At 44.8% G+C, this 27,885-nt stretch overlaps 1 protein-coding gene across 11 annotated transcripts in view; it reads left to right on the plus strand.

Moving 5' to 3' along the window:
- The window catches only part of SLC15A2 (solute carrier family 15 member 2), a 92,230-nt gene that overhangs the window by 21,745 nt on the left and 42,600 nt on the right, over window positions 1-27,885 (plus strand). For 3 of the 11 annotated variants that reach the window (XR_006939794.1, XM_004942922.5, XM_046943628.1), the window contains exons 1-2: window positions 22,868-22,947; window positions 26,320-26,366. Coding sequence is in view for 8 of the 11 variants with exons in the window: in XM_004942922.5 (XP_004942979.2) it covers window positions 22,899-22,947; window positions 26,320-26,366 (96 nt within the window). In the remaining 3 variants the exon portion in view is untranslated. Of the gene's footprint in view, window positions 1-22,867; window positions 22,948-26,023; window positions 26,367-26,720; window positions 26,849-27,232; window positions 27,477-27,885 lie in introns of those variants that run through there. The other 8 variants (XM_040703484.2, XM_025152205.3, XM_015289994.4 and 5 more) reach the window with 8 other exon arrangements.

The raw sequence follows: 27,885 nt of genomic DNA on the forward strand, positions 1-27,885 counted from the left end.
GTGCACCTTAAAACTTTGCTCTCCTGGGCCAGCAGAACAGATCCACTGCACACCAATTCCACCTTGGCTCTGGAGTGCTTCTCCCTGCCTTGCTGTGCCCTTGGCTTTTCCACAGTTCTGAACCTACCTGGTCCTGCAGGAGCATTTCTTTGCAATTTCTCTTGCATGGTGCACAGAGGTTCCACTATTCTAGGTACTGCATGAGCACGTAGCCCCTATCTCTGAGCAGTTTGGTGTCAGTAGGAAGTCTGAACAGAAGAATAAAGGATCTATGTGTAGAAACAACAATTGAGGCTCAGCAGAGTCATAGAATCGTAGAATCATAGAATGGCTGGGGCTGGAAGAGACCTCAAGATCATCCAGCTCCAACCGCCTGTCATGGGCGGGGATGCCAACCACTAAATCAGGCACCAACTCAGGCTGCCCAGGGCCCCATCCAACCTGGCCTTGAACACTTCCAGGGATGGAGCACCCACAGCTTGTCTAGGCAGAGTCCTACAGTGGCTGGAGCTCATTGCTTATCCAGTCTCACTGTTCCAGTGGGGAAAGGACAAGTTTTGAGGTGTAACTGCAGCATCTGGCATTGCTAGGAAAAGACCGAGGAATCAAACACCCATGTTGTTTGTCCCCTACTTCTCAGTCCAGCCCAGCACATGCATTAAAAGGGCTATGAAATCCGGTGGTCTCAGTGGGAGTTTATCTTCTCTGCTCACGTAAAGGAAATGGATTTCCTCTGCCACCAAAGTGCGTTAGTGAAAGCTGCCCTGTGCAGTGTTTGCTGCCCTGAGCTCAGGTGTTCACCCTTGCAATTAACCCAGGCTGTCACCCCAGCAACCTGATCGAACTGGTGTCATGGAAGGCTGCAGCTGCTCATGCAGCTGGTGCCTGGATAGGGCTGGGTGATCTCCGACATACCCTTTGGTTTCAGGGACAAAACTGGTAAATCTTCTTCTGCAATCCCAACAAAATAGCATTTTTCTGCTCTTACTGAAGAGCAACTACGTCAATTTATTTATGTCTGGGACAAACACAGTCAGAAATACTTCCATTTCTTTTTAATAAACCCCTGCTTGAGATCAAAGCAGTCCAGTTTACTCCTAAGGTGCTCTGAAAGTAGGATGCATGTCTGGTTTCCAGCTGCTGGAATCTGTAATTGCACAGCATATTTGGGCCTGCTTCTGCAATGAGCTCTAAGTTCATTGCTTACAAAGCTGTGAGGTTTTGTATTAAAACCCAGTGAGGGCTATCAGCCTCTCAAGGGCTTCCTTGCCAGAGCAAAGCCTTTGTAGGTATTCCTTCTGTTAAGGGCCCAAGAGCTGGAATTATCCTTGATGCTTACCAGCCATTTGATATCACTGCATTGCTGGTCGATCTGCCTGAAGAGTTTTACTGTTAAGACCAATCCATTGATCAACGCTGCAGGCTGTGACTGGCGTGAGAGAAAGGTGTTTGTCTCTGTGCCCTGCACACAGTTTTATGGAGCAGGATATAAAGCGCTTCTCATCCCTTGGCATGATGGCTGTCCTATTGGTCTAGACTGTGGGTATTGAGTTTTACACATAAGAAGTAACTGGATTAAATGGGTTGTCTTCTCAGACAATGCACTCAAGGCCTCCAAATAATAAAGCGTAATGACAGTAATTTTCAGATGATAATTTCTGAATGAGTTACTGTGCTTTCTTGTGCTGGCCACTCTATTGCGCGCTGGAGATTTCCTGTGCTTCTGCAGTGGCTTAAAGCTCAAAGCAAAACTAAAAACAATGAATTAAATCAGCTTTCCAGTAAGATAAACACTGACCTGTTCCCAAACACAAAACCTTTCAGAGCAGTATTTACAAAAAGTATTTACTTTGACCTCTAATGTGGGCCTAGCCCTTCACCTTGGGTTGAGTGATTGACCGCAGGACCAGTCTGCTCAATCAAGGGCAGGTGCAGAAGTCTGGTGGTAAAAAAACAAGTGAAAAACAAGAAGCAACTGAGGTAACAAGGAAAGAACAGCTTGGACAAATCCAGTGAGATTTCTTGCCCTTGGCATTATGGGCTGTGTTATTTCCACCTATGAAATAGAGTGTGTAGGATTGCTAGGGTCTGAAAAGTCTAGCTTTAATTCAACAGCACCTCTAATACACTGTGAAGTCTTCTAGCAGACAGCGATGGCACAGCAATGATATGGCAAAGACTGCAACTCAGCCCCTTGTGATTTTCCCTTCCCCATCTACTGGTGGGGCTGCCCGCGTTGCATGGGTGAGATGGCTTGTGACTGGCATTCAAAGCTGAACTTCGCAGTCACTGTAGCAGTTTGAACCTTCTCCCTCATTTTTTTGAGGATATGGAGGCAGCAGTTTCTTGTTTGGATATGCCCTGCCTTTGAAGTTTAAACTGTGCTCTGCTTTCAGGTGCTTGTGTCCCCCTATCACCTGCTCTCATGACAGCAGATTGGGTGAGTGCCTGCTTAGCCACGTTCCCCTCCAGACAGTCACCTGCAGAACACCTGCATAGATTTGTTAATGCTGTCAGGAGGAAAGAAAAAAAACATGGGGTACTTTGCAGTGGCAGTCTGACTTTTACTGTTTCAACAATACGAGCTGTTTTGTTGAGCTTTGGGCTGTGTTATTCTGGCCCGCTTTTGAAGCACTACTTTTTTCATGGTTTTCACTGGCTGACACAGGAGGCTGTTTGACAAATTATTATAGAGAAATCTGAATGTTGTACTCTACAGAAAAATGAAACATTAATGTTATGCATAATAAATAGGAAAATTTACCCTTTGACAGTAAGAACAAGCACAGCTGATTGTGGGTATTCCTAAGGAAGCTTTTGAGTTTTGCCCTCTTATGTAGTCAGGACCGAACGTCCTGCATGGATGTGTGAGAGTTTCTGGTCTTTGTTCAAAGCAGCCAGGGCCAACATCAGTAACTGTGTTTGTTTTCATTGGGAAAATAGGCAATTGCCTTTCTGGCAGTGATGAAGGTGTGATTTGTAAATAGAAATCTGGGAGCAGTGCTGTGGCTGCAGATGAAGTGAGGATTTGACAGAGGTGCAGCAGAGCTGGGTTATGGCTGTGCTGGTGGGATGGAGGAGGAAAGTCCTGTCATAACTATGCTTGCTAAGGGTGTCTGCCCTGGATGAGACCCTCCAGAAAGCAGCCATGGTTACTGAGGAGAAATTCTCCAAATTAAGTGGGATTTCAGTGAAAGACCCCAAGCTGCTGCTTCCCATTATGGAACACTGTGCCACAGAGCTTCATCTGACATATTTCAAGCATGCAATGTCTTTAAGCAAAGTATCTTCCTTTCTCTCCCTGACCCTAGTGAGGACCTGCTTGGATCCCATGCTTTGTTTTGAGTCTGTCACTTCAGTAATAGGGGAGCTGCTGGAACAGGCTGGGAACAGGCTGTGCTGGTGCCAGTGGCACAACACAAAAAAGCATTCACAAATAATGAAGCTCTGAAACACCGTGAGTGAGGACATGTCAGCAGCTTGAATTGGGGTCAGTTGTGCTATGGAAAGAAGTGGGCCGGGCTGGGGGAGTGGGGAAGTGACCTCCCCTTCGCCTGTCTAGTAGAAGCAGCCTCCAAGGCATTGGGAACCTGTTTTGCTCCTGCTGACCATCTCTGGAAAAAAGTGGGCTCTAACAGAGCTCCTTAACCCTGCTGCAGATCAGAGTATGGTCTTCTTCATGTCTCTTGTGGGAACTCAGAAAAGTATCCTCCCAGGCACAGAGCATGGCTTTTTGTGGCTGCCCTGAGCAGCCTTGGACAAGTTGTCATCTTGCTCTGTCTCAGTTTCCCCTTTTTTTATAACAGGATAATGACACTAGCCTAACAAGGGGAAGAAGGGAGGTGAGGAAGGGTGTTTTTATCATTATGGCTGTCCCTGCCTGACATGCTTCTGCTCTCAGAGAATGGAAGAAGGTTGGTTTTGACACTAAGGTAGAAGGATCCTTTGCCATTAAACTCTGCTCTGGCCATGTGATGACACATCTTGATCCTGTTTCCTTACAACAGGAAGGCAGAACTGACCAGGTCCAAGCAGCGTCAAGAGCTTGCTGAAGCTTAGCTCTGTACCAGCCAGTCTGTGGTCCACGTTTGACAGTGCCGTGCCACTGACTAAAGGAATCTCATCAAGTCAAGTCATAAAGACCCGTCACAGCAAGGCATGTAAAACATCAGCTTTTCCACTGGCAATGCCTGCTTCATGACTCAACTTTGAGGGAAGAAGGTAAGATTTTTAGGGCTGCACTGAGTGGGAGCAAGGCCTGCAAGGTATTAAATAGCAGCTGAGCTGCTAAAGGACTCTGTCAGCATAGTCTTTCTGCAGTACAGTACCTGTGGTTGAGCTCCCAGCACTGCCTGCTTTGAAGACATGAGCTGCAGCCCCAAGGACATGTGTAGGGATGCTGTTTTTCATACTGGAATGGTTAATGAGTGTGCAGATACCACCTGGACATGTGTTCGGGGTTATTCCAAGTATAGACGTCTAATGCTGTCTGCTGAAGCCCTGGAGCTGCTTTGCACTGGATGAAAGAAGAGAGCAGGGATCCATATGCTATTTCATTGGTCAAAGTGGAGAGAACAAATTGAAGTGGCTATTTTAGCACAGTGAGACAGCTGGGCTCTTCTCAAGGCAGCTCCTGAGAAGTCACATCTCCATGCATGATGAAGGGAAAAGCATCTGGCTTAGCTGCAGCTGGTGGGGAAGATATGGCTAGACTGGCTGATGTTAAGGAAGTCTTTGGATGATTGCTTGACAAAGACCAGCAGGAAGATGTGAGCTGTAACCTCCCTTCCCACTAGGAAGTCTAAGTGACCAGAATCCCAACAGATTTCTACATGAGGAGAGAAAATGGAAATGTGGGAGTGTATGCAGGTTTTTGGATGTTCCTGGACAATTTCTATGTGATCCAGAACTAAAAAAAAACAAAAGAAAAAAAAAAACCCACTCTGATCAGGAGGCTTTAGTTTGCCAGGCAGAATCTACCTGTCTCCTGAAATGCTCATATGGACGCAATCAATAAAGGTTGCCAGTGATTGTTCTTTCCTTTTCCAGGTGAAAACTTGGCCCAAAGATTAAGTGCTTTGCTGGCCTTCAGAAAATGTGAAGCAGAGACAGGTGATGAACCCAAGTCACCTGGCGTCCTGTTAGATCTTCTCTTACCCAAGCTGCCAGCCTGCTTTGTGGGACTCAGCAAGAAACATGGGTAATGAACCTGCCCAAGCGCATGGAAGGATGGTTCTGCTGCTAAACAGCAAGTAATTCTTTAGATTTAAGAAATAACATAACTTGTAAGGAAGAAGTTTACAAAATGTGTCATCTGAAGATGCTGCCATGTTTAATGCATTTGGTGCCAATGATTTGCTTTCCCTTGCTATGCTGTTTACTGAGCAGCTGGTGCAGAGCTGTTGAGCTTGCTATTGAAGATGAAAGGCTGGTTGTTTTTCAAAGCCCTTTGTGTTTTTTTACTCCTAACTGGAGCTGTCAGTGCAGATGCTTTTTATTTCCTTTATAACTGGAGGTCTGAAGTCCCTTCTCTAAAGATTTCCTCAATTCAAAGGAAGATTTCTTTTGCTCTCAGTCCCCAAAGACTTGGAGTGTCTTTGCTCTTTTGTTTGGGCTGAAGACTCCACAGGCAATGGCGGTGACTTCGAAGGCGTGCTGAAAACCTTTAACCTCCAGGCAGCCAGTGTCCCATCTGAAGCTCCTTTGATGGGGGCTTAAGGAATTCAGTTTGTCCTGATTGTTTCTGTGGCCTGGGAATGAGAACACTTCTCTTGAACTATAGATGCAGTGAGAAATTTCAGGTGATTATTGTGTTTACAGTAGCAGATAAAAGATGCTGTTTCCTCCCCTAAAACATTGTCAGAGAAGAAGAGTTAGATGCTTTACAAGCCTCCACTAAGAGATGCTTACTGAAGTTGTTTAAAAGCCACGTAATCAAGCTATGAGAGGTCAAGTAATTTACCCAAGATCACGAAAGGATGCTGAGACATAGCTGAGAATTGAAAACAAGGTATTGCTTTGATACCTTAACAACTTAATTTGCCTGTTATGGTACCATCTCTTACACACTGAAATAGGCTGAATTACAGGATTTTCTTTTTTTCATATAATCCGTTGGTGTTTCTGTTACTTCGGTGGAGGAGCTATCATAGAAATCTGTATGATTAGTCCTTTTCCCTCACCCCAAAAAATTCCAGTCAGTGGGTTTCTCTCAGACTGGCAGTCTGAAGAGCAGTGCCTACCATGCCCCTTTGAAGCACATAGTTTTCCCTCCCAGCCTGCTCCAGCGGGGCTATCTGTCAGTCAGACTGGTGCTCCTCAATAGGTACATAGCCCGACTGGCAGGCAGTCTATGCAAATCTGGTAACAAAGTCATACCAAAAAGTACAGGGTCCTGAGTGTTCTCCAAACCTCTCCCATCAGTGCATTCAAGTGACTTCTGACTGATGACATGCTCTTCAGATAAATGTACTTTTCATCTATAAATGTGTTTTCTGTAAATGATTCATAAAAGTGATTTCAATCGGTGTTTCCCAGGTTGCGCTGTAGTCCCACTGCTGACACCCCCCTTGCAGACCACATGGTATAAGGTGAGGTGAGGAGCTGCAGCTGAGCTGCTTATGAGTTGTGTGGGGTGATAAAATTCACCCAACTACTGTCACCTTAGCTGAGTCAGAGAGTAATAGACCCACAGTCACAGTGTTCACTGTTGGCTAGAGAGGGTTTGCTCTCCTCGCTGAGCGGTTTGAGCACTGAGCAAAGGGTGAATTGATTCTGAATGTGCTGAAACCAGTGCGGGAATGCCTCTGGATATATTTCCAGTTTAATGTTTCCCACTTACCAGAAAAGGTCACTGAGAGATCCAAGCAGGTATCTACTTGTTAGTGTAAGATGTTTCCTTCTTGCTTTATTTCGGGGGGTAGTGTTTACGTAGCAAACCACATGCAAAATGCACAGAAGCTTCTTCCTCCTGTGCATCCACACATGAGCTACTGCTTTGCTGGTAGTGATTACAGAGATGAAGTTAGAAATACCTAAGCGTGAGGCAGACAACGCAGCTACCAAAGAAAACTTGTGACCTGCATCTTGCATATCAGATCTCGAGGGAATTGTGTAAAGAGGAATTAAAATGGACATGGCTGCCATTGAAGGTGACTACATCTTTGCAGGGAATGTAGTTCTTTCTCCCCTTATTTGGCCAAAATGCACTGTATCATTATAAAAATCAGTCACTAAGCCTGAAAAACTAGCATTACTTACATCAGAAGTCTGTACAAAGCTGGAAAATTAATGTGAGTCTTTTATGTGCTAGAGCAGTACCCTTGCTTTGCATTCTCAAACATTTTGCTTTCCCTACATGATTCTGTTATCAACTTTGCTGATTTCAACTTTAAAAAGGTTTTGTTGATTTTTATTTTGTAAATTTTAACCTCTTCAAAAAAGATCCCAAATGCACTAAATATGTCACCTCCTGCTGCAGAACCTGTTTGGTTTGATAATTAATAGATTGATCACTGCTGGCAATAGGCGTACTACTCAAAATTGTACATAACTGTTCTCTATACTAATGCAATAAAAGTGGGTCTGCTTTTACAGTGGCAATTTTAGTAGCAATCTAAATCAACACCCTGTTGATGATAAGACATCTTTCTTCAAACAGAAAAGCAGTGCAAGTGAGGTTGTTAGTATTATGAGCACATTATTGTCTTTACTTTCTGCAATCAGCTTTTATTCATGCTTTTACAATAGGTGTAAATTTTTATATCTCCTTAGGCAAGCAGAAGAGTGAACTGAACTTCTAGAAAATTACTTAAAATAGGCAATGGTGATAAGAAATAGTCTAGCCCACACAGTGTGGAAAAGGTTAATGGATTGGAGTGCTGAGTTCTGCAGTGGGCTGCCCTGCTATGCTGGGGCCGGTGGTCAGGCAACTAAAAAGGAAAGGCTTGACTAGGGAGGTGTTTGAAGTGTGGCAGAGTGTTTTCTGGATGGGTGTGTTGGGGAATTTGGGAGGGTAGAGGGAGAATTTCTGTGGCATGAGGCACTGCTGTGGGATAAATGGTGTCTGAAAGAGGACTCACCTCAAGTGAGGGTAGAGGACTTGCTCCTGTGACAGACCTGCCCTCCCACAGCTATGCCTTATCCTCATCCCTCTGTCTCAGGCTGAGCCATGACCAGGTGTAGGAGAAGTGAGGGAGAACAGGGAAGTGCCCTTCATGTAACACAGTGACAGACAGAAGAATGACTAACTGGTAAGCTCAGAGTTTGATGCCCTCAAGCTGTAACAAAAGCAGAGAGCAGCCAGTTTTATTTTTCATTTCTCTTGACAGCGTTGCTGTAAAAAATTGAAAGAATTCACTGTGATCTTGCTGTGCTGTAGTTTAAAGAGCACTTGTGGCACAGAAAAGTTTGTTGCTCCAAATGATGCTGTTCACAAGCTGCACTGACTCAGACAAGCAACACGAGAGCAGCTCACACCTAAATAGCTTTTGAAGGTAGAGCTTCCGTTTTTCCTGCTTTCTAGGTCTGACCAAAGGAGCCTGGGTCAGTCACAGAAGCCCTGCATGCCTCGGTCTAGAGACAACAGTTTAGTTTTACGCTTACAGTCAGTCTTGGGATTTCCACTTATGTCAGGAGTGCAATTCTTGTTGGCTCCCAGGAGAATCTGTTCAGCAGAGCATCCAGACATGTTAATTGTTATTCTTTCTGCTCATTTAATGGCTGAACAGTTACTTGCCATCCTCTTGCAGAACAAGACCACCCATAAACCAGTTTGAATGCTACGTGCAATGCATCACTCCCACCTGACAGCTGTGCTATGTGCATGGCTGCATGGAGGAGCTGCGTTCCTGAGGTGGACCTGTCTTGAATAGGAGTTGCTGCCCTGTCTTTCAAACCACCTTCCCACCTGACTGCTTTTTTGTAAACTCTCATGAAAGTGATTTGCAAAGTGCTCTCATTGCAATTTTCAAGCGAGAGAAAGGAAATGGTGCAGTATGCCTGAAAGCATTACACTATATTATTTCAACTTCAATCCTTTTACTTTTTTTTCTAATGGGTAGCAGTATGAGAATAAGTCAGTTTAAGTTGGCTGGTCCTTGGGCTGGAGGGTCACGTCAGAATATCAAGAGATGGCTATACAGTGCCATCTCAGACAGTTTATATGTCAAGTCTTGTATGTCAGTCTGGAGGATTCTTCGTTAACACAGCTTGGAGTACTATAAATTCAGATTCTGTGCAGAAGACCTCCTTGGCAGCCAACAGGGATGGGCCATGACCTTGGAGAGACCAGGGAAGGGAGGGGCTGTGTATCTACGGCCTTCCATGTGTTGAAGAGCAGAGGCAAAATCACCTGTCAGCTGATAGTGTGTCCATTACAATGGTTCTAGAGTGCCTCCAAGGACAAACACTCTTCAAGGGCATGCTGGAAGAAGAAGTTGCAATGGAGTGAGCTTCTGTTGTATGCCCTGATGTCAAAGAACATTTATTTCATGAAAATCCCAGAGCTAACTGTGACCTTTCATATCCTCTACTTCTCTGAAGCATATGGTTGGCTCTCGCACTGTGTAAGCCGACCCTTTGTCTTAATTTTGGCTTTCCTTTACCTTCCCATTTTTGTCTTGCCTTGGTTTGTCGCATGACATATTTCCTTCCTCCTTTTTGCCTGCCAGGATAGAGCATGGGCCAAAAATACAAAGGGGAAGATACCGTGTGCATAGCCTGCTTTCACAAGCCAGGTACAGCTGTGCAGTGTGAACCTGTGGTCCCAAAGCTCTTTCCTTAGCCTGGAAGCAGGCAGGGAGCCTTCTGCCATCGATGACTCTTTTGACTAGGACAGGACTCTGTGACTTGACCTACAGTAAGGTGTTAAGTGATGGGATCTTGCTGCTGTCCAGCCATCTGTCCAGCCTTTGATGGCAGAGAGGAACTGCTCACTGTGCTAAGTTGTGTTTGGTCATCCTGTGGTTTGGGCAGATCTGCTGCCCTTTTCTGGCTTGCACATCAAGACCAGCTACCTCAGGCAACCTCCCAGTGCATCTGCCACCAGCTTTCATTGGCATGGACAGAGTCATCTGTTCTGTATGAATGGGGCCGAACCAGCATCTGGCACATCTTCACATCACTGGGATCTCTTGTAAAGAATGTGGGACCGAGTACTCTGACAGCATGACTGTGGGGTGGGATTCAGTCACTGTAAGCCTCTGCCCTGATGTGACTTTTGAGCCAAAATGAATCAGCCTTCTTCACCACAGTGTCTGACAGAGTCAGAGTCATAATATCTGTCACAGAAGCAGATTTTGGCTCCCTGTGGCTTCAATTTCAGTGGTGCATGCTTTCTTGGTGGAGATGTTTGCTCAGGCAGCCAGCACGTAGCAAAGGAGGGCTGGCTGAATGGAGGTCATTAGATGGAGCAGGTGGCAGCTCTCCATCACCCTGTGCTTTGCCCTTCCCTAACAGTGAAATTAACCCCAGAGCTTGTGCTCCTGTGCTGGCTGGTAAATGAGCCATGTAAACCTGTGCTGTCCCTCCCTGCCTGCATTGGCAGTGCACTTGCCTCCAGCCTTAGGAAATCTGAACGTAATGGTCTTAGAGGCACATAGATGCACCCCAGGTTCCCACCCTACCAGTGTGTCTGAGATTTAGAAAATCTTTGTCTTGAAGCAAAACGAGCTTTCTGCATTTTGCAATATTAAAAGACATGGCTTGAGTCAGTCACAATGTTCTTTGAAATGTTTTATTTCAATTGTGACCTTTTAATATGTGTTCAGAGATTTAAAAGCCATAACTTAACTAAAAGCTTTGAAACAGCGTGTTTGAATAATTTTGCAGTGCTAATATCTCTCTCTTTGCTTACATGGAGACAATCTCCTCAGTTCCCTTCCTCTGCAGGCCCTCAGTTTTCACTGGTCTGATTCCCTACTTCCTACTTAGAAAATCAGCCAATATAATCTAAATCTGCTTGATTCAATTAGAAAGGGCTTTTGCAGAGCTGCAAAGTCCGGGAGTTTATCTCTAGAATGTTAAGTGGAGGCAAAGAGGTCACCTATGGATGTGAAATTAACCCTAGAATCAGTTTTTTCTCATTTCTAGTTTTAAACACCAGCAATTCTGTCTTTGGTTTGAGTCAGGAAATCACAGTAAGAGGCCTTGTAAAGCACCTAGAAATTATCTGATAGTGAGACATCAAACAGAGATGTACATCCACATCTTTCACAGTACTTGTTCACTGGCAATTGGTTCCAAAGCCCTACAAAAGGCTTTAAGAAGGCGTGTGTGTGCTTGAGATTTACCATCAGCCAAGTCTCCCCTTACTCTGGTTATTGTGGCTACTAATAATGTATAGTAATGTGAGACACAAGGGAGTGAGCCACCCAGCAGCTTAGCACCAGGGTAAATCTGTTTGCTCCTTGCAGGATGTAATGTTTTTTAGCTAGGCTTTGCTCCAGCTCTGCGTCCCTAGCACTCAGAGCTGGGCCTGCTTGTGCTTTTCTGCAGTCCTGTATGCCATGTCACAACTTCGCCCTGGTGTGTGACCCAACACTGAGCAGGATGGTGCCTCCTCCCAGGCTGACATAACATGGATGTGTACGTATTTGCATGTGTTCTGGTGTCAGTTCAGCCTGAGGAGGGTTGCACTGAGGTGCAAAGAAAGCACCCCATCTGAAATCTCTGCCATTTCCAGTGATAACCAAGCTCACCAATTACTCAGTTAAAGCTAAACCCACTTTAAGTCACTACAGCTAATTCAAGAAGCCTTAGGGATTTTTTAGAGAAGGATCAGCTCCTAATCAGTGCAGTGAGAATCGCCCCCTGTTTGTTCCAGGGCTGAATTTGCACCCAGACCTGCAGATGCTGATCTTGAGAAAGAAAATCAATCGTTTGTTTTTAATAAAGAGCTTGTTCCTTGGGAAGTGGGGGAGGGGCTGAAATAATTTCCCCGGATGGTTTGGAGTTCATTAGTGCACTGATCAGGGAAAACGTGCAAAAAAAGTGCAGATGAATATTCCGTCTTTAACCTTCGAACCAGTAATTCAGAAAAAAAGCAATTTCTTCTAAATCTGAGTTCCAGGTGACTGCCTTTTATCTGAGCTCCATTAAATTATTCCCCTGCTAAATTCTCATGAAATAGGCTGTTTGCTCCAGCAGCCATTGACTCCCTGAGTTTATTTTGCAACCAAAATGTCCTGGTTTTTTGTACATAATGATCCATCTTCCACCCTGGTGAAGTAAGGGGCTTGAGGAAGGTGGCTGCGCCTGGTCTGCAGCTTTTCCCACAGGATCCCCTTGTTTCACCTGCACAGAACCCAGCCGGGTGAGCTGGCTCCTGCTTCTTGCCATGGCTGTGTCCAGCACTGGGGTACAACAGAGCAGTGTGAGCATCTGGCAGTGGTCTTGCCGAGTCCAGAGGCTGAGGATGCTGCCTCATGCTCATTGCCCTGTTCTACAGCCTCATCCTTCCCACCTTCATTCCCACTGCAGTGTCTCTGCAAGATCTTCTCTCTTTGGTCTGGGTTATGATTTCCTCCATCCTTGGTTGCCCTGTGTGGTTCTTCCCCAGGGTTTATTTCTGTGTGGCAGCTACTAGATCCAACTTTTCTACTGTCTGCTGTTTATTCTGGACTTGCAGAAGTTTCTTACTGCAATTTTCCTACAGAACTCTTTTCAAAAATAACAGATTTGTTTATTTTTACTGGCTGTGGCCAAAGTAGCAGTTCCAAAATCCCATAGGGATGGAGCACTGGGGGCAGACGTGCTGAGCTGGAGCTGCTCTGTATGCCAAGTGTAGCTGGCTGAAAATAGCTTTGACCTTTTTATAAACTGAAGCATTGTCCAGCCTTGTTTTCACTGACCTGATATGTTAATGTGCAGGAGAACTACCTCAGCATTTCTGAGGTGCTGTTTGCTTGGGGCATGTTTCCCTTTACAGATTTCTTATTGTGCATGAACTCTGAGGCTGAATGAATAATTTATAAAGCTTTTTACATTTCTATCTACCGTTTTATGGCAAGGCAATCAGAGTGCCCCTCATGCCATATTGCTTCTCTTCCTCCCTCTATTTGGTGAACCTACAGTCATCAGTGCCTGAATTCCTTCCCTTATGTACCTCATGCTCTCTAAGGAGGGCTCCGTGTTCATCACCCAATGTTGTGCCTTTGATTCTAGCTAATAGTCTGTGAAGGGCAGTTCACATAGCTTGAACACACTTGGCTTTTCTAGGTGTATAGGAGACCCTTGAAGCCTGGGATTCCCAGCCATCCTCATGGCCAACACCCAAGAAAGAGATTCTTCCAGCCAAACCATTTTACTATAGGTTTGGCCGCACAGACAAGGCAAAGCAGCTTCTTTTGCTTCTCACCCACCGGGTGAGAGGTGAGTCAGTCTCTCAAGGGACCACATAGCGCCGTATCAAGTCTTCTGATTTGCCCTGCCACAAGCAGCTTGTATGTCTGGCTTATCTCCTCCAAAATAATCAGTGCACTGTTTGTCAGTCAGCCTTATTTAATAACTAACGTGCCACAGGTGGTTTAGCAACTTGAGCACTGAGGCTGAAATAATTACATTCTCTGGACTGAACAGAGAGGGAGATGCTGGAGACTTTGGGATGCTTGACTGCTGTGGGAAAGTCAGATAGATCCAGCCCAATTCCTTGAAGTGCTTTTCATTCCCCAACAGGGAATGGAAGATTTGGCCAGCACCTGTGAAAAAGAGGAAACTTTAGGGCTCAGAGAGATAAGCCTAGCTGCAATACAGCTCCTTTTTTAGCTGTTGGACCACTTGTTTCAATGGAATGCCTGCTCTGGGGTGTGTGCTGGTTGGGAAGAGATCCTATCAGTAGCTCTACACTTACTTACAAAGGCAGTGAGTAGTGCAGAAAGTACAACAGACACCCCTAAAGAAAATGAATGATGAATTAAATAGTGATTCCTCGAGAAGCTTTAAGTTTGCATACAGAAATCAGAGCAGGGAAGCTCACCAGTACATTTCTCTGGCCAAACCCACAGATGAAGATTAACTAAAAGCCTGCAGGGACAACAAACAGAACAGTGTTACAGTGGGGACAAGAGCCTGTTTTGCCACTTGTTTTCTGCATGTCAGAGTGGTGTATGAGTGCTGCTGTGGATACAAGAAGAAACGACCTTGTATGTGTTCCTTACATTCACCTCAGCAACATTTTGAAGCTTAAGCAGTTTCTAGCGTTCATTTTTTTTGTCTTGGACTGCTACACTTCTCCCATAATGGAAATCCCTCCATCTGGGGACACTCTACCAGCACGTTTCTTTGATTGCTGCAGATATTTCCGTAATGTGCTTTGATTGTATTCTGTTCTTTCCACATTGCCTGGCTGAGAAGTGCTTAAGCATATGGATGCCATGAGAGGAATATTTATGGGAGTGGGCTGCTTTGAGGCAATAATCCAAAATACCCATGAAGTGTTTCAGATTGAGAGTTGTGCAAATCTGAACTGCAAACTTGTTTCTATGATGTATGTTCATTCAGATGAAAGACTCTGAAGTCTGTATTGTAACCTATGTGTCCCGTCACGCCTGCTTATATAGCAGATCGCTGCAATATAATGCTGCCAAACTACCTGAAATTACTTGCAGAAATTGCTTAACATATAGTTTTGAAAAACTAAGGAGAAAGGGAAAAAAAACCCACAAAAAACAACAATAAAAGGCAGAAAATGAAGAAACTACTATTATTTATTGTGAATTAGTCACCCCTCTCCAGATCTGACAGAATAACTGGGAGGAGGCTGGAGTCTCTTTCTGCTCTATTTTCAGCCAGTGCTGGAAGAAAAAGTGCCAGAAATCTCTGTAAAGTCTGTTCTGAGGAGATTTCCCACCAGTTTCATGAATCAAGTAGGTTTGGATTAACTGAATAAGCCCTTGGGCAGAACTAGTGAATCATAGGTTCATTGATCACAAAAACTTCTGTGCACGATGTCTGACCCAACATTCAATAAAGGCGATGCGAAACCTATAGGGGCAGCTTATCCTATAGCTGCAGAGCCTCTTCGCAGTTCTCGCTACAGCAGCTGGAATCAGCTCTTCCCAAACAATGGCATCAGGACTGCGGTGAATCTTGCTTGTGTCCGTGGGCCCAAGTTATGGGGTTTTGAATCAGGCCCGGGGGCACTGTACATTGCCTATTTAAAAACAAAACAAAAACCGGTATAGCAAACAAGACTTGGTAAAAATCAGGCTCATCTCTTCCTCCTGCTGCTCAGATGCCTTCTTTCCCAGCAGCAGTTAACAGGCATGAATGCCTACCTCTTCCAGGATTGTTTGACTGTGGGGACAGTTTCAGGGCTATCCCTAGATGCTGCCTACACAGTGATGATTTCAAAGTTATGCCCCTCTGTCTGTTGATCCCCTTCTGGACAGTTTCTAGTGGTGCTTATTGTGAACTCAGAAGTGTCTATAATCAACTCTGCAATGATATTAAATGAGAGAATAGTGTTTAAAAGCTTCCCCTCCTGAAGTGTGCTGTGCACTTCAGAGGTGGCAGGCAATGTGCGAGGACTCAAAACAGAGTCATTTGAGAGAGCTTTTAGTCCTTGAGCCTGAGCCCAGACTTACATTGGTTTGGGATCTGAGGGCTTCTGATTTAACCACACCTTTCTCACCTGGCATCCAAGCCAAGAGCAGACCATGTTCCCTTTCCAATCCAGAGGAAGTTGGAGGCCTTAAGAAAAACACAACAAAACTCAACAGCTTTTATCAGAAACTTTTGCTTCAAAATGAGCTCCCCTGTAATGTCAGAATGACTCATCTTGTGGGATTTCTGTTGAGGACAATGGTAGAAGTCCTGTGAGGCATCCTGTCTCTGCCTTGCTTTGAAATGCTGCTCTTTGCATGCGTTCCTCCTGTGCATCCCAGTCCCAGCCAAAGCTAAGCAGAAAATTATTGCAGTTGCTGCTTCAAGGCATGGATAAAACTTGCATACCTCTTTGAATTATTAACATTAAAAATAATAATAATAATAAAAAGAACAAAAGAGGTGAAATATCTTTAAGAGCAACAGAAAGAGCTCTGGAAACAACTCAGTATGAGATAGATAAGGAAGAGTGTGAGTTAATGAAGTCTGGGTACATGCTTACGATCACAACCACAGCATGTCTGATTTGTGTCAGAAAGAGGAAGAATATATGTTTATAGGTTTCCCATTGTACTGCATCCCAACAACCTCATAGTCCTTCTGAGGAAGGAAAGAGTTAATGCATTCTCCAGCATTTTTATCGTTCCTGTAGAATAATCACCGTTTTAAAGATGCCTACCTTGAAATTACAACGTAATCCTCTGCCTGACTTAACTCTAAAAATCTGGTGGCTGGTAGATAAAAATCATTGAGAACGATCATTTCATTTGAGGCATCAATAACTTTGGCAGAGCTGTTAAATCAACAGCTCAGCTGCTCAGAAAATGGCCAACAAAAATTTCTGGTGTCAAATAGTTCATTGCTTGGCCTGCAACCTCCAGCACTGCTGGCTGGAGCTCTTGAGGTGCCATGATTTCTGGAGTTTGGAAATCCTCTACTGAGGGGACATTGGGGAGACCAAAGCTGCTTGTGAGGCTGTGTAAAATGGTAGTTTGTGTGTTGAGGAGTAAAAGTACAGTGTGGATGATCCAGTTCTGGTCCCAGGTCTTGTATCTGTGTCTCGTTTTCTGCATGACCTTGTGGTGGTTGCCTTCTTTCCTTGTCCTTACCTCGGCTTAATCCCTGAATCAGTTTTGTGATAGGTGGGGGACAGCAGGAGAGCTTAGACCTTCCATCTGCTCCTTCGGGTGGACTGGACAGCCCCACACCTAGCAGGGTTTCTGCCTGAGATGACCAAGAGCCAAGAATGCAGGACACTATGACCTGTCTCTGTGTGAGCTGTCGCTGCACACCAGGGCAGCTCTAGCACCCAACTGTGCTCATGGAGCTAGAGGTCATGCCAGCTGATGGGAATTGCAGGGGACATTGTCAAGGTATGAGTTTTCCTTTAGAGCTTTTCTTTTAGAGGGCAAACGATCTTAGCCACCCTTATCCTGTTGGCTAAGACACTTAGGCTGACAGCCTTCAGGTTGGAGGCTGATGGAGGAAGACAGCTTGGAGTGAGTCTCTCTTTGAAGGAGCCTGTGCTGATTAGGGTCAGCTGCTGTTACCTTAGGGGCAGTTAACTGAGTGGGTATCAATAGACAGTAGGCTGTTTATCTCCGTAATTTTCCTTTCCTGTCTGCTATTTAATAAAACAACTGAGAGGGAAGTTGTATTAACTTTACTTTTATCTTTAATTCTTTAATTGCAGTAAAAGCCAACGTTTGAGAAGTTGCTGAATACAGGATAGAATTGGTTCTGTAATAATAATAATAACTTGTTTTCCCTCTTTGAAAATAAATCTAGTCTTTAGTTGAAAGCTTTAACTGTTGCTGGCAGTCATTCAGACAGCACAATTTGGGCTCTGAGTACTTGATTAGAATAACTTTAAGGAAAATTGCCTTCCTGAACCTAGTAAGGATCCATTAACCTGATGAAACAGGGTTTGCTTATCTGAGAGGTTAAGACTCAAAACACAGCCTGGGCTGCATTAGATGAGACCTCTCTTAGAATGGCATAAAGACAGAAAGTAATAAAACCACCATCTGTCGTGTCTAGTCAATCAGATCTAGTATAAGAGCAGAATCATTCTCTGACTTTACTATTGTTAGATCATCTGTTTGCTAACAATGGGAAGCATCAGTAATGCTGCAAACTGCTTTTTATTGCCTCAAATTACTTCTAGATGGCTTTATCTTGGAGAGAGTGAATATTAATCTGAGTTTTTGCAACGAGGAAATACTTCTAGATGAACAGAATGCTAAGGCTTTCTGTGTTTAGTCTATTTTGTGATTGATTGTTGGAGGTAAAACTGAATGAGAGATGGAGAAAAAGTGCCGTGTACACTTTGCTTCTGAGAATGATTGTTTTTATAAACAAAGCTCTGCTTGTGGGTTGCTGAGCACTCTGAGGTTCTTTGAAGTCAATTGACTACAAACCTCCTGAGTGGCCCTCTGCATCTCATAGGACTGGCACTGCCAGATCTTCTCTTGTATCCTAGGCATAGCCAAAGGCCATGTAAAAGGTGACTGCTTTTTTCATCATGGCTTTATTAAAGCTAACAAATGTTGGCACTAATGGATTTCTCTGTCACTGAATACCAGTGTGGTCTCCTCTGTTTACTGAAGGCTGTGCAGAAGCTCTTGGATAGACCTAAAGCTGAATGCTGAACAGCAAAACATCAGCTATGAGCACAGGTGTGAGAGGTGGTGGAAACCCCCTATTGTCAGTTGAGGCTGCCAGGTGTGGGCATTTTGCTCCACTCTGATGCAGGTGGGAATGGCTGCTGGTGAGTAATAAACGTAAAGAATGACCCAATCAGTATCTAACAAGTACACCACAGGAAGATAAAGGAAATCCATGGAGGGTTTGTATCCTTCCAGTGCATGAGGAACTGCTGAGAAACAGGTTGGGAAAGCAGAGGGGCCTGGAGGTGACTGTAGTAGCCTGACGAATGAAAGCAGCCTCAGATAGATTCATCAGACCTCCTGCTGTTGGAGCAGGACTTGTGTTGAGCCTGCAGTTGCACAGCTCCCGTGGCTTGCAGCATCTAGGCTGTGGGTACAGGAGAAACGCCATGCACCATTGCCTGCTGGTGGGATATGCATCTGGCTGCTTCCCTGCAGCTTCAGCTCTGCTCCACAGCTCCCTGTGCCCGTGAGAAAAGCGTGTCTTTGTTCAGGGGTGCTGTTTGCATAAGGAAGAGGAACTTATGAACTCCTCCTTCTATGTGAGTATAACCTTTCTCCCCTGCAGTCAGAGGGGATTTGTCCCAAGTGCCAGTGGAGAGCAGGCTTCCCTGCGCACAGCGTAGCCAGGATAATTTGTGCTACAGACAGTCAGTTCAGACTGTGTGTTTAGACTTTTTTTTTTTTTAAAGGAGGAAAAGTCTCCAATTTTGTACAAATCCCACAGGGAAAGGCACAGGGAAAACCCACACAGCTGCTCTTCCTGCTGGAGCTGCTGGCTCTCGCCGTCCAACAAAGCGATCCCTGCGGTCACTGCAGTGGGAGGCGGAAAAGAATGGATGGCACCACAAGCTCATTATGAAAATGTAGGGAACCAGAGTTAATGAATCTTGGATGAGCCCCTGATCAGCCTGGCCCTGGGTGTGGCGATGGAGGGAGCTGGTCCAGGAGGATCTGATTAAAGTCTCGCAGCAATGACAGTCCCTGGAATGCAGAAGGTTGTAACATGTCTATCTGTGCTTGCATCTGGGAGGGGCCACTGATGTAGAGCTGGGATCTCTCTGGATTAGATCAGTAGGATTTCTATCAGGACAGAGATATTATAGGGATTTACATGTTTCCTGACCTGGCAGCTTGCCCTAATGAAACACTGATTATGCAACAGCAATCTAACTTAAGCTGTAGCCAAAAAAATCCGCTGTGCTGAGAAATGGTGAGAGTACTCACTCTGTGATGGCAAAGATTTGAAACTGCGCAGTGCATTATGTCTCCTGATGCAGAGAAGCTTGCAAAGAGTGAAACAATCAGGCTGTTTATTGTCTGTGCATGAAAAACAAAACTGGAAAAACTACAATTAGTGCCTGCCCTGAGATTCTCCTACTTGTATGGCCAGATTAATGAATGGAAGTGTTCCCTCCGTATGTATGGGAGATTAGTTCTGCTTGTCTCTCGTTTTATGGCCAGTGGAGCTAAGGCTAGCTTGAGGTGCCTGATGCGTAGCAGAATCAGAACTGAACCCCGGCATCCTGCTGCCACATCCAGGAGCTGTGAACCCTCCTTTGCTGTCCAGCAGACCCCCAGTGCTGGGCATCCCTGAGAGCTGGCTGCGAGTGATGGAGGAGTTGGAGGATTCCCATATTTCTTGCTACCAGCTGTCTCTTGCTGAAGGAGGAATGAGAGTAAACAGTGAGTAAAAGCAGCTGTTCGCATGGAATGGGATGGAAGATGGTACGGGACTTGCCACCAGGTCAGTGTGAGAAGGGCTGTTGCCAAGGCAGTATCTGTCCCAGAGCCTGGAACAGACTACAGATGGCTGAGATGCTGTATGCAATTGTTTTTCAGTCTTTGCTGTGATAATACTAAAGGCAGGGCAGCTTGATGGATAGACTGCTGAGCTGGCACGTGTGAGCTTTCAGTGGAGTCTGCCTTCATCATTTTTTTCCCTCTTTTGCTTATCTCTGAAGAGGAAATAGTGACATCTGCTCAGTGAAACGCCCTGAGACCTACAGCACTAAGGACCTGCTACCAATACCACCAGGGAGAAAATGTTCACCAGACAGCCATCAAGTGCTTTTCCAAAGTTCTGCCATGCCACATCCATCTTTCTTCCAGCTGCAGTGACCTCCCACCTTCTCACTCCATGAAGGGGATGGATGATCCAACCCCAGGCAAGTGGACCGGGTAAACCTGCAGATTCTTCTAGTGCCAGGTTTTAATCGAAGAGCTGGAGTTATGCCAGAGCCAGTCAGCTGTGGTGGTGTGTGTGAGAGACTAGCACATCTTGTTTAGTAGGGGCATTAAGAAAGCCATTCAGAATTTAGCATTGACGCCCTCAAAAGTCAAATAGCACTGAGTCGGATGTTAGAAGATGAGCTAATGTTCCCTTTAATGCCTATCTTGGTTCTCCTTTTCTTGATTTCTTTTTTTCCCAGACTTTGCATACCTATGTGAGCAATAAAACTAGGTATTGTTTTAATAAGGGGCTGCCTCTAAGACACGAGCTGCATTCTTAAAATGCTTTAAATAGCTAAAGAGGGAGATGAAGGACAGAGAATACAAATGTCCCAGGGATTGGACGTGTGCCTGTGGGTCAGCATTGCCTGGGGCACCTCAGTGTCCATTTCCTCTGTCTTCAACCTACAGAAAGCAGTGCTACTGGTCAGCTGGGAGTCAGGGCACAGTGCCTTACCTCACAGTATCAAATACAACTTGGAACTGTGAGGGGGAAATAGTTGGAAAGGAATTCAAGAGGTCACCTAGGCTCTCTCCATAGTGACAGCTTGAATAGTTAAATTATTCCTGGTTTTCTAAGTAATATATATCCTTCCTTGGCGCTTACTGTTAATCAGTACTCTGTTCCAAAAGACCACAAATCCTGTTCTGGAGCCAGCTTCCAATTTTTGCAGTGATTTTGTAATGTTCCCATCCTGAGAGCCTAGAAATGAATTTACATTTATGGATGTATTTGTTTGTGCTGGGTTTTCTTCACTTCTGTGTTTTGCTTGAGCATTCCCTCTAAGTGAAGAGAAATATCCTAATTTTTACATGCTATAACCATCTTTTTAAAAGTCCTTTGAAAGGGAAAGCCCTTTCCTGATGTGTTTCCCCTTCCACCAATCTTGTAACAGAAGCCACAAGCATTACCAAGTAAAGCTTTTTACTACTCGCTTTCTATCTTTTCATCTCTATTTCATTTTATGGCCTATAGTTCTCATTCCTCCTTTCTGCTTGTTTTTCTCAGTGCTTGCCCAGAGTCTAATGCTGCTATCTTTGCCATGCTTTATTTCATACATCTACTCATAACTTGACTAATGCTCCCTAGATTTTGGCCACACATCTCACACTCTGAATTTAAATCCTTTTTACCAATTATGTTTCCTTTCACATATCTTGTGTGAAAAGCCTGCTCTTTGGTAGCTGTAAAGTTTTGCTCCAGTCTTCCTTTCACTTACAGTTTAACATCATCTTTTCATGAGCTGACTGTGCTGTCCTTTCTTTTCATTTTGGAATTTGGAAGCTGCAGTCAGCTTAGGCCACTCACTGCTGTATGTACAAGCAGCTATTGCTGCGTCTGTAATGTTCAGTCATGTCTCAGTATTTCCTCATGCGTCTTTCTAGTCCTCTTGCCCAGTTCCCCTGGCTGGCCTTCATTCAGCAGATAGCAGTTTGTTAGGAACTGCTTATCTGTTTGTAGCCTTGACTGTATTTGGTATATTGAGGAGATGGTGAGGGATGCGGGGCCATGGAGCAGGTGGGACTAGGATTTTGGTGCAGTGAAATGGGGAAGAAGGATGCAGGTGGCCTTAGGGCCATGCCATATGGCTATGGAAACTCTATTGCTAAGCTTATAGCAGTGTGTCACAGTGACATTTACCTGTAGAGTATATCCAGGGCTTTTCCTGAAAGGAAAATGCCTTAGAGCCTCTCTGAAAGGATGTTTGCAGCAGTTCAGAGGATGTTCTAGAGGGAAAGCAGAAAGGAGTAAACAACAGACACAAGCCAGAAAAAAAAACCGGCTCCTCCTTCAGTCATCTCATGGCTCTAAGATGAAAAAGGAGCTGGGAGAGCAGCACATCCACGTTATGTCTGCATTCCCGTATGATATGTGAGGAACCAGAAACTGAAGCCAGTATCTCAAAAAGTGATGAAACTTCGTGTCTTCTCACAGTCTTAACTGCTAACAGATGTGCATAGTTAAGGCCAGCTCTGTAGCTGTTGTACAGCCTCACAAGTCTGTCTGGTTTTGCTGCCAGCTATAGGTCCTGTCTCATCACAGGTCCAGTCCCTGTTCTTGCCTAGTAGAAGTTATTTTATGGAAAGATACGTGGCTGCAGCACAATGTGATTGCTTGTGAATATCCACAAAGGATGCCATGCAGCCTCAGTTAGAGACTGTACTCAAGGACAAAGGTGGATTCCCTGTGATGTTTTGGAGATGAGCAGAAATGACTTCTGTTTGGCTTCAAGATTAAAAATAATTGAAAGTTTAACTACTTTATTGGTGACCAAAGGACTGCTGTTGTGAAGTGAAACATTAACAGGGTGAGAGAGAGCCAGGACTGCTCAACAAGGTTCATCTTCAAGCACAGCATAGCTGTGTTCATCTGATGCACCCAAAGCAGAAGGAATGGCAGAGAAGGACAGTGAGCTGCAAACTGCAAAGGAAACCCAAGCTGGTGAGAGAATATCTTAAAAATTCCTTTTGCTGAACTGAAGGCAGAAAGGCACCAGGAGGGATGAGAAGTTTCCCTGATGTGTGCATGCTGACTAGTGAGCAGATAACAGGCACTTAAAGACAGTTTAGGTACTTGATATTGTTAGTGTTGTTGATTGACATACCTTTACAAGTTTGAGTCTATAAGGCCTAGTGAGTAGAACAGGGAGGCAGGACTAAAGACTTGTGGCATCTTTTCTTGGTTGTTTGAGTGATACATTTGCTTGTTTTGAATTATTTTGGGATGAGTCTGTGGGTGACTGGGAGGCAGTCTTGGTCTATGTAAATGGTATGGTCCTTTCTATAATGGTAGAATTGGAGAAAGGAAGCCAGAAGTGGTTTGGAGAGGTTATCTTGCCCATCTGAAGACAGACCATGGCCTGAAGCGTTCCTGACACACTTGTAACTTTTTCTTAGAAAAAGAAAGCAGAGAGAAAGAAGATATGGTGAAAATACTATAGAAGTATGACCAGTATGTGTGAATTCAAAATGAGACTCATTAGAAAGAGACCAGTGTGGCTGAGCTGAAAATCAAGAAGGAATTGAATAACAAGATGAATGCAGATATAAATGAGTGGATCAGTTGAGTATAAACAGATTAATGTGTACAGCACTGCAGCATAAAGCAGTGAGAATCTAAGAATTGTAAATGCAAAAGGAAAATGCAGATTGTCCTCCTGTGGATTTAGGGATCTGAAAAATGTAAATGATGGACTGAAAGTTGGAAAATAATGTATTCATGGAACCTTGCATAGCTGTAAGTTATCTGGTAGCTGAGTATTACATTTAAGCATGGATCATCTTACAGGTTGCCCACTTGCAGGAAGGACAATGCAGAAAAAAGGAGATCTTAGAGAAAGTAGTCCTTGCTTTCATGCTTACCAGTTGAAGTTGTTTAGAAGAGGTTTTTCATGGAATTTGCTTTTAAGTATCAGACATCGAGAATTGCCTAAACTCTGCAGCCTCAGCTGTGCCACCCTTCTGCCAGTGCTCCCACATCCTTGCAAATGGGAAACTTGGCCAAAAGAGGCCCCAAATCTTCTTTACCAAAGTCAGTAATGATTTGAGCACAACTGAAGCATCCAAATATTGTATACTGTGGCTTTTTTCTTTTAGTGAAGACATACAAAAAGAACACAACTTCTCTGACTTCTCTCGATCAGCCTTTGTTTGCTCGTTTTCCAGTTTCAATAAGACTTTCATTTTCCTTCCTCTTTCTCCAATATTTACAGCATTTCTAACACCTTTTCTTATTGCCTTTTGTGTCCCCTGCTAGCTATAATTCATTTTGTGCCTTAGCTTTTCAGCCTCTATTGCTCCATACTCGATCTGTTTGTTTATACTCATCTTCAGAAGTGTCACCTTATTTCCATTTGTGGTACAATTCTTTCCCAATTCTCATCCCAGCCACACAGGTCTCCTATCAAGTTTTATTCAACTTGTATCTGAGTTGCTTGCAGATATATTCTTCTTAACTCATTCTCGCTGTTTGCTGTGACTTACCATTTATTACCAGACACTTTTATTCTTTTTTCCCCCTTTCTGTCTGAGAAAAGCTTCCAGAAGATAATGGCCTAAACATCTCTGCACTGTATTTGACAAGCAGCATGTTAATTCCACTGACTGATACATTTTTTTCATGCTAGTATTAGAAAAATCATTTAGCCGGTGTAAAGCACAGGGCTATGTACACACAAGGGAAGCATAGCTGCAGGATGCTAAAGATAATATTAAGGCATCACACTGCATCAGCATGGGAGCCCTGCACAAGGGATGCTGAAACCTTTCCTGTCTTGCTTTTGTGTAATCCTTTAATAAACCTTGCTGTGTTTGCCCTGCTCACCTGTGCGTGGCAGAACACAGCAGGCTCCTACTGAGCCTTGGCTGGAGATGCTTTGATAAGTAAGAGGGACCAACAGCTGGCTTGGAAATACTTCTGCTGCCTTCAATGTGGGGTCAGATTGGCAGGACTCAGGAGTATGTGCTGGCCTGGTATGTGGGAGACAGGACCAACTTGCACACGGTCTGTTCTTTGTGTTGCTCTTTGACTTTAAAGTATATTCAAGACTTTCTTGCCTGTGAAATGGGCTTAACAAAGATGTTCTCCATGTGTTGTTAGCAAGAACTGAAGACAAACTAAGGATCTATGGTGTGAGCAGGTGCCTCTTTCCTGGTTTGTCAACTGCAAACCTGGCTCCATTATACCAAGCGCTAGCAGCAACTTGGTGCTGGAGCTAGGGATGAGTTTATGGAGACTCTTGTACCAATTGCAGATCCTGGGTATGATCTGTGCTTTTTCTGGTAAGAAATGGGAGGAATATTTGGGAAAATGCTTTGAACATTTGCCTTTTAAAGAAGCCAAATGGAAGGGGAAGAAGGAACCCTGCACTGTACCCGAAATGCCACAGAGCTGCAGCCACTGAGGATGGTTTATGGGAAGGCCATGAATTTTGCTCTAATTACAACTGTCACTGGGGAATACTGATAAGGAGCTCCCTGGATTTCCATGGGAAGGGCAGATGAAGAGGGACACCAGGGTGCCTCCTGGGAACCAGAGGTCCCTACCCAGCATAGATAGCATTTGCATCGTAGGGATCCCAGAGGTGGCCTTTTGGGTATAAGGAGACATTACAGGGGATTTGAGACTGCTTCTAGGTGCTATCTGTGCCCTCAGGATTAAACTGCGCCATAGGAAAAGTCAAGGATGTTGGTGTGGAAATGTACACTGGTTGTGGGACTGCAAAGAAATGACTTACTACAGTGCTGGCACCCATGGCATCCAGTGTCCAAGGGTTTTGTGTGATAAGTGTTTCAGTGGTTATGACTTGGGGTAACGTGGTTTTTCAGTGGAACGGGACCCTTGCAGAATAAACCAAACATTGGAGGAGAGATTGATGCTTTGCTCCTAAATCAGCAGGCTCTAGAGGTCTCTGGGACCCTGGATTTTTATTCAGCTCACATCTGTGCTGCATACGGGGCTGTGCTGGGCTGATGTATGTACGATAGCTGGGAGCATGCCAAGCAAACAGGAGGTCTGTGCCACAAAATGCTCACAGCCCCAACCTGCAGAAGGTTTAGGCTGTGCTCCACAGCTCTTCCTGAGCTCTGCTGTTGTCTTTCTTCATGGCATCTCCCTCCCCTTTCTGCCCTGGCCGCAGAAATGTGCTCAATTAGGGTTAACTCAAACTGAATCAAACTTCATGCCTGAGGTTGGAAATCTTCCCAGTCAACTCACCACGGCCACAGAGCATGGTGGGAGACGAGGCGAGAGGGGAGATGAACACTTTTCAGAGAAACGAATCCAAGGAAAGTTTGTTCACTTTTATTTCTACAGGAGATGATCCCCCCAAAGGAGATTTCCATGTTCAGAAAAAATCTCCGGTGAGTGTTACAGCTGATTTCTTTTGCTTTGCTTTCTGCTCAGCTTGCTCTAAACACTGCAAGATCTCTCTGTTCTTTCCTCTTTTGTGCTCTGGCTAGAGACAAACACCCTTTCTTGCAGAGGGTTGAAGTAAGCGTTAACAACTCCATGCAAAAATCCCTCCACTAACCTGATTAGGTTAAGAAAGGGCAGCTTAAAGTGAAAAAATGAACTGTTTGCATCCTTGGGGAGAAATAAAAGAGTAAGGGTTTTCATTGCTGCCTTTTTTCCTGAATGCTCCTTTCCTTGTGGGAAAGGGCTTCCTTCTGTGAAGTGCAAGGGGCTGTCATGCATGGGTAGGAGGGAGCTGGGTTGTGCATTTGCTTCCTTTGATTGAGACCATTAAGACAGGTCTTCAGGTGCTGCTAAGCAGAAGGAGGGATGGAGACTTCGGACAGGCCACTGACATGTGTGCCAGAGCCTCAGCTTTACATCTTTGGCCGTGAGTTAAGCCAGATTCAATGTTTTCTTACCTTGCAGCTCTCGTGTTTGTGTAGGTTTTCAGGCTAGTTCCAGCTGAGTGTTCGACACTAAGATACTGTACACTATATTCACTTTGATGAGAAAGAGGCTTGTTTTGCACCTGCTCTGATCCGCAGGACAGAATGGTAATAATTGCTCTTGCAGCCAGTTATGTCATTAGCAAGGCAGATATTCAGCTCACTGTTTTAAGTACTGTGCAGGCATTAACTATTAGATATTCAGAGCTCCTGTGAAATACTAATCTTAGTCCTATTTTGCAGCTAATCAGCAGGGGGGAGAAGTGAAAGCAAACATCTCTGGCACTTTAAATGACCTCTTTTTTTCTTTTTTTTCCTTCTTGAAGACACAGGCTATCAACTTCCACAGTATTTCTAAGAGCTCCATAATCCTGCACATCCCAGGCTTACAGTGGTTAGCTAAGCCCAGCAGTGTAGCTGTGTGCTCGTGAATCCAGGCTTAGCCTCTTTGCTTTTGCTGGGGCTTTCTGCTGAGCAAGGTCCTCCTCTGCAAAAGTGAGCAAACTGCAGCTGGCTCTTCCCATGGATGAAGGCTGCCCACTTTTGGATGTCCAGGCAGGCCCCATGCAGGTCAGTGCTAAAACAGAGAGAGCACCTGAGCATTTCTGTGTGCTCTGATGCCGTCTCACGGCGTACAGACCAGATGAAAGTGTCCCTGCTTGTAAGTTCCTTGCTCAGCATTTGTAAGCAGTTACTTAAGGTGCTGGCTCAGGCGCTGGGGCAGGTTTAGCTGTAAAGTCCCTCCTCCTGCTCTCCTTTTCCTGCTTGCGTACACTCATGTGTTGGAGATGCCCATCCCAGAGCAGGAGTAGCTGAATTGGGACACTGCCAGGGTTTCTGTCACTCCAGGTCACAGTGTGGCACGTGGTACCTCCCACTGATGCAGATAGATCCAGCAGAACTTGTGCACCAAGTGGTGAGTTCAGGCAGCAGTGTTCCCAACACCTGGCTGCCTTGGCTTTGTGGAGTCCTATTCTGT

This window comes from Gallus gallus, chromosome 7 (assembly GCF_016699485.2).
Source record: "Gallus gallus isolate bGalGal1 chromosome 7, bGalGal1.mat.broiler.GRCg7b, whole genome shotgun sequence".
Classification (NCBI taxonomy): domain Eukaryota; kingdom Metazoa; phylum Chordata; class Aves; order Galliformes; family Phasianidae; genus Gallus; species Gallus gallus.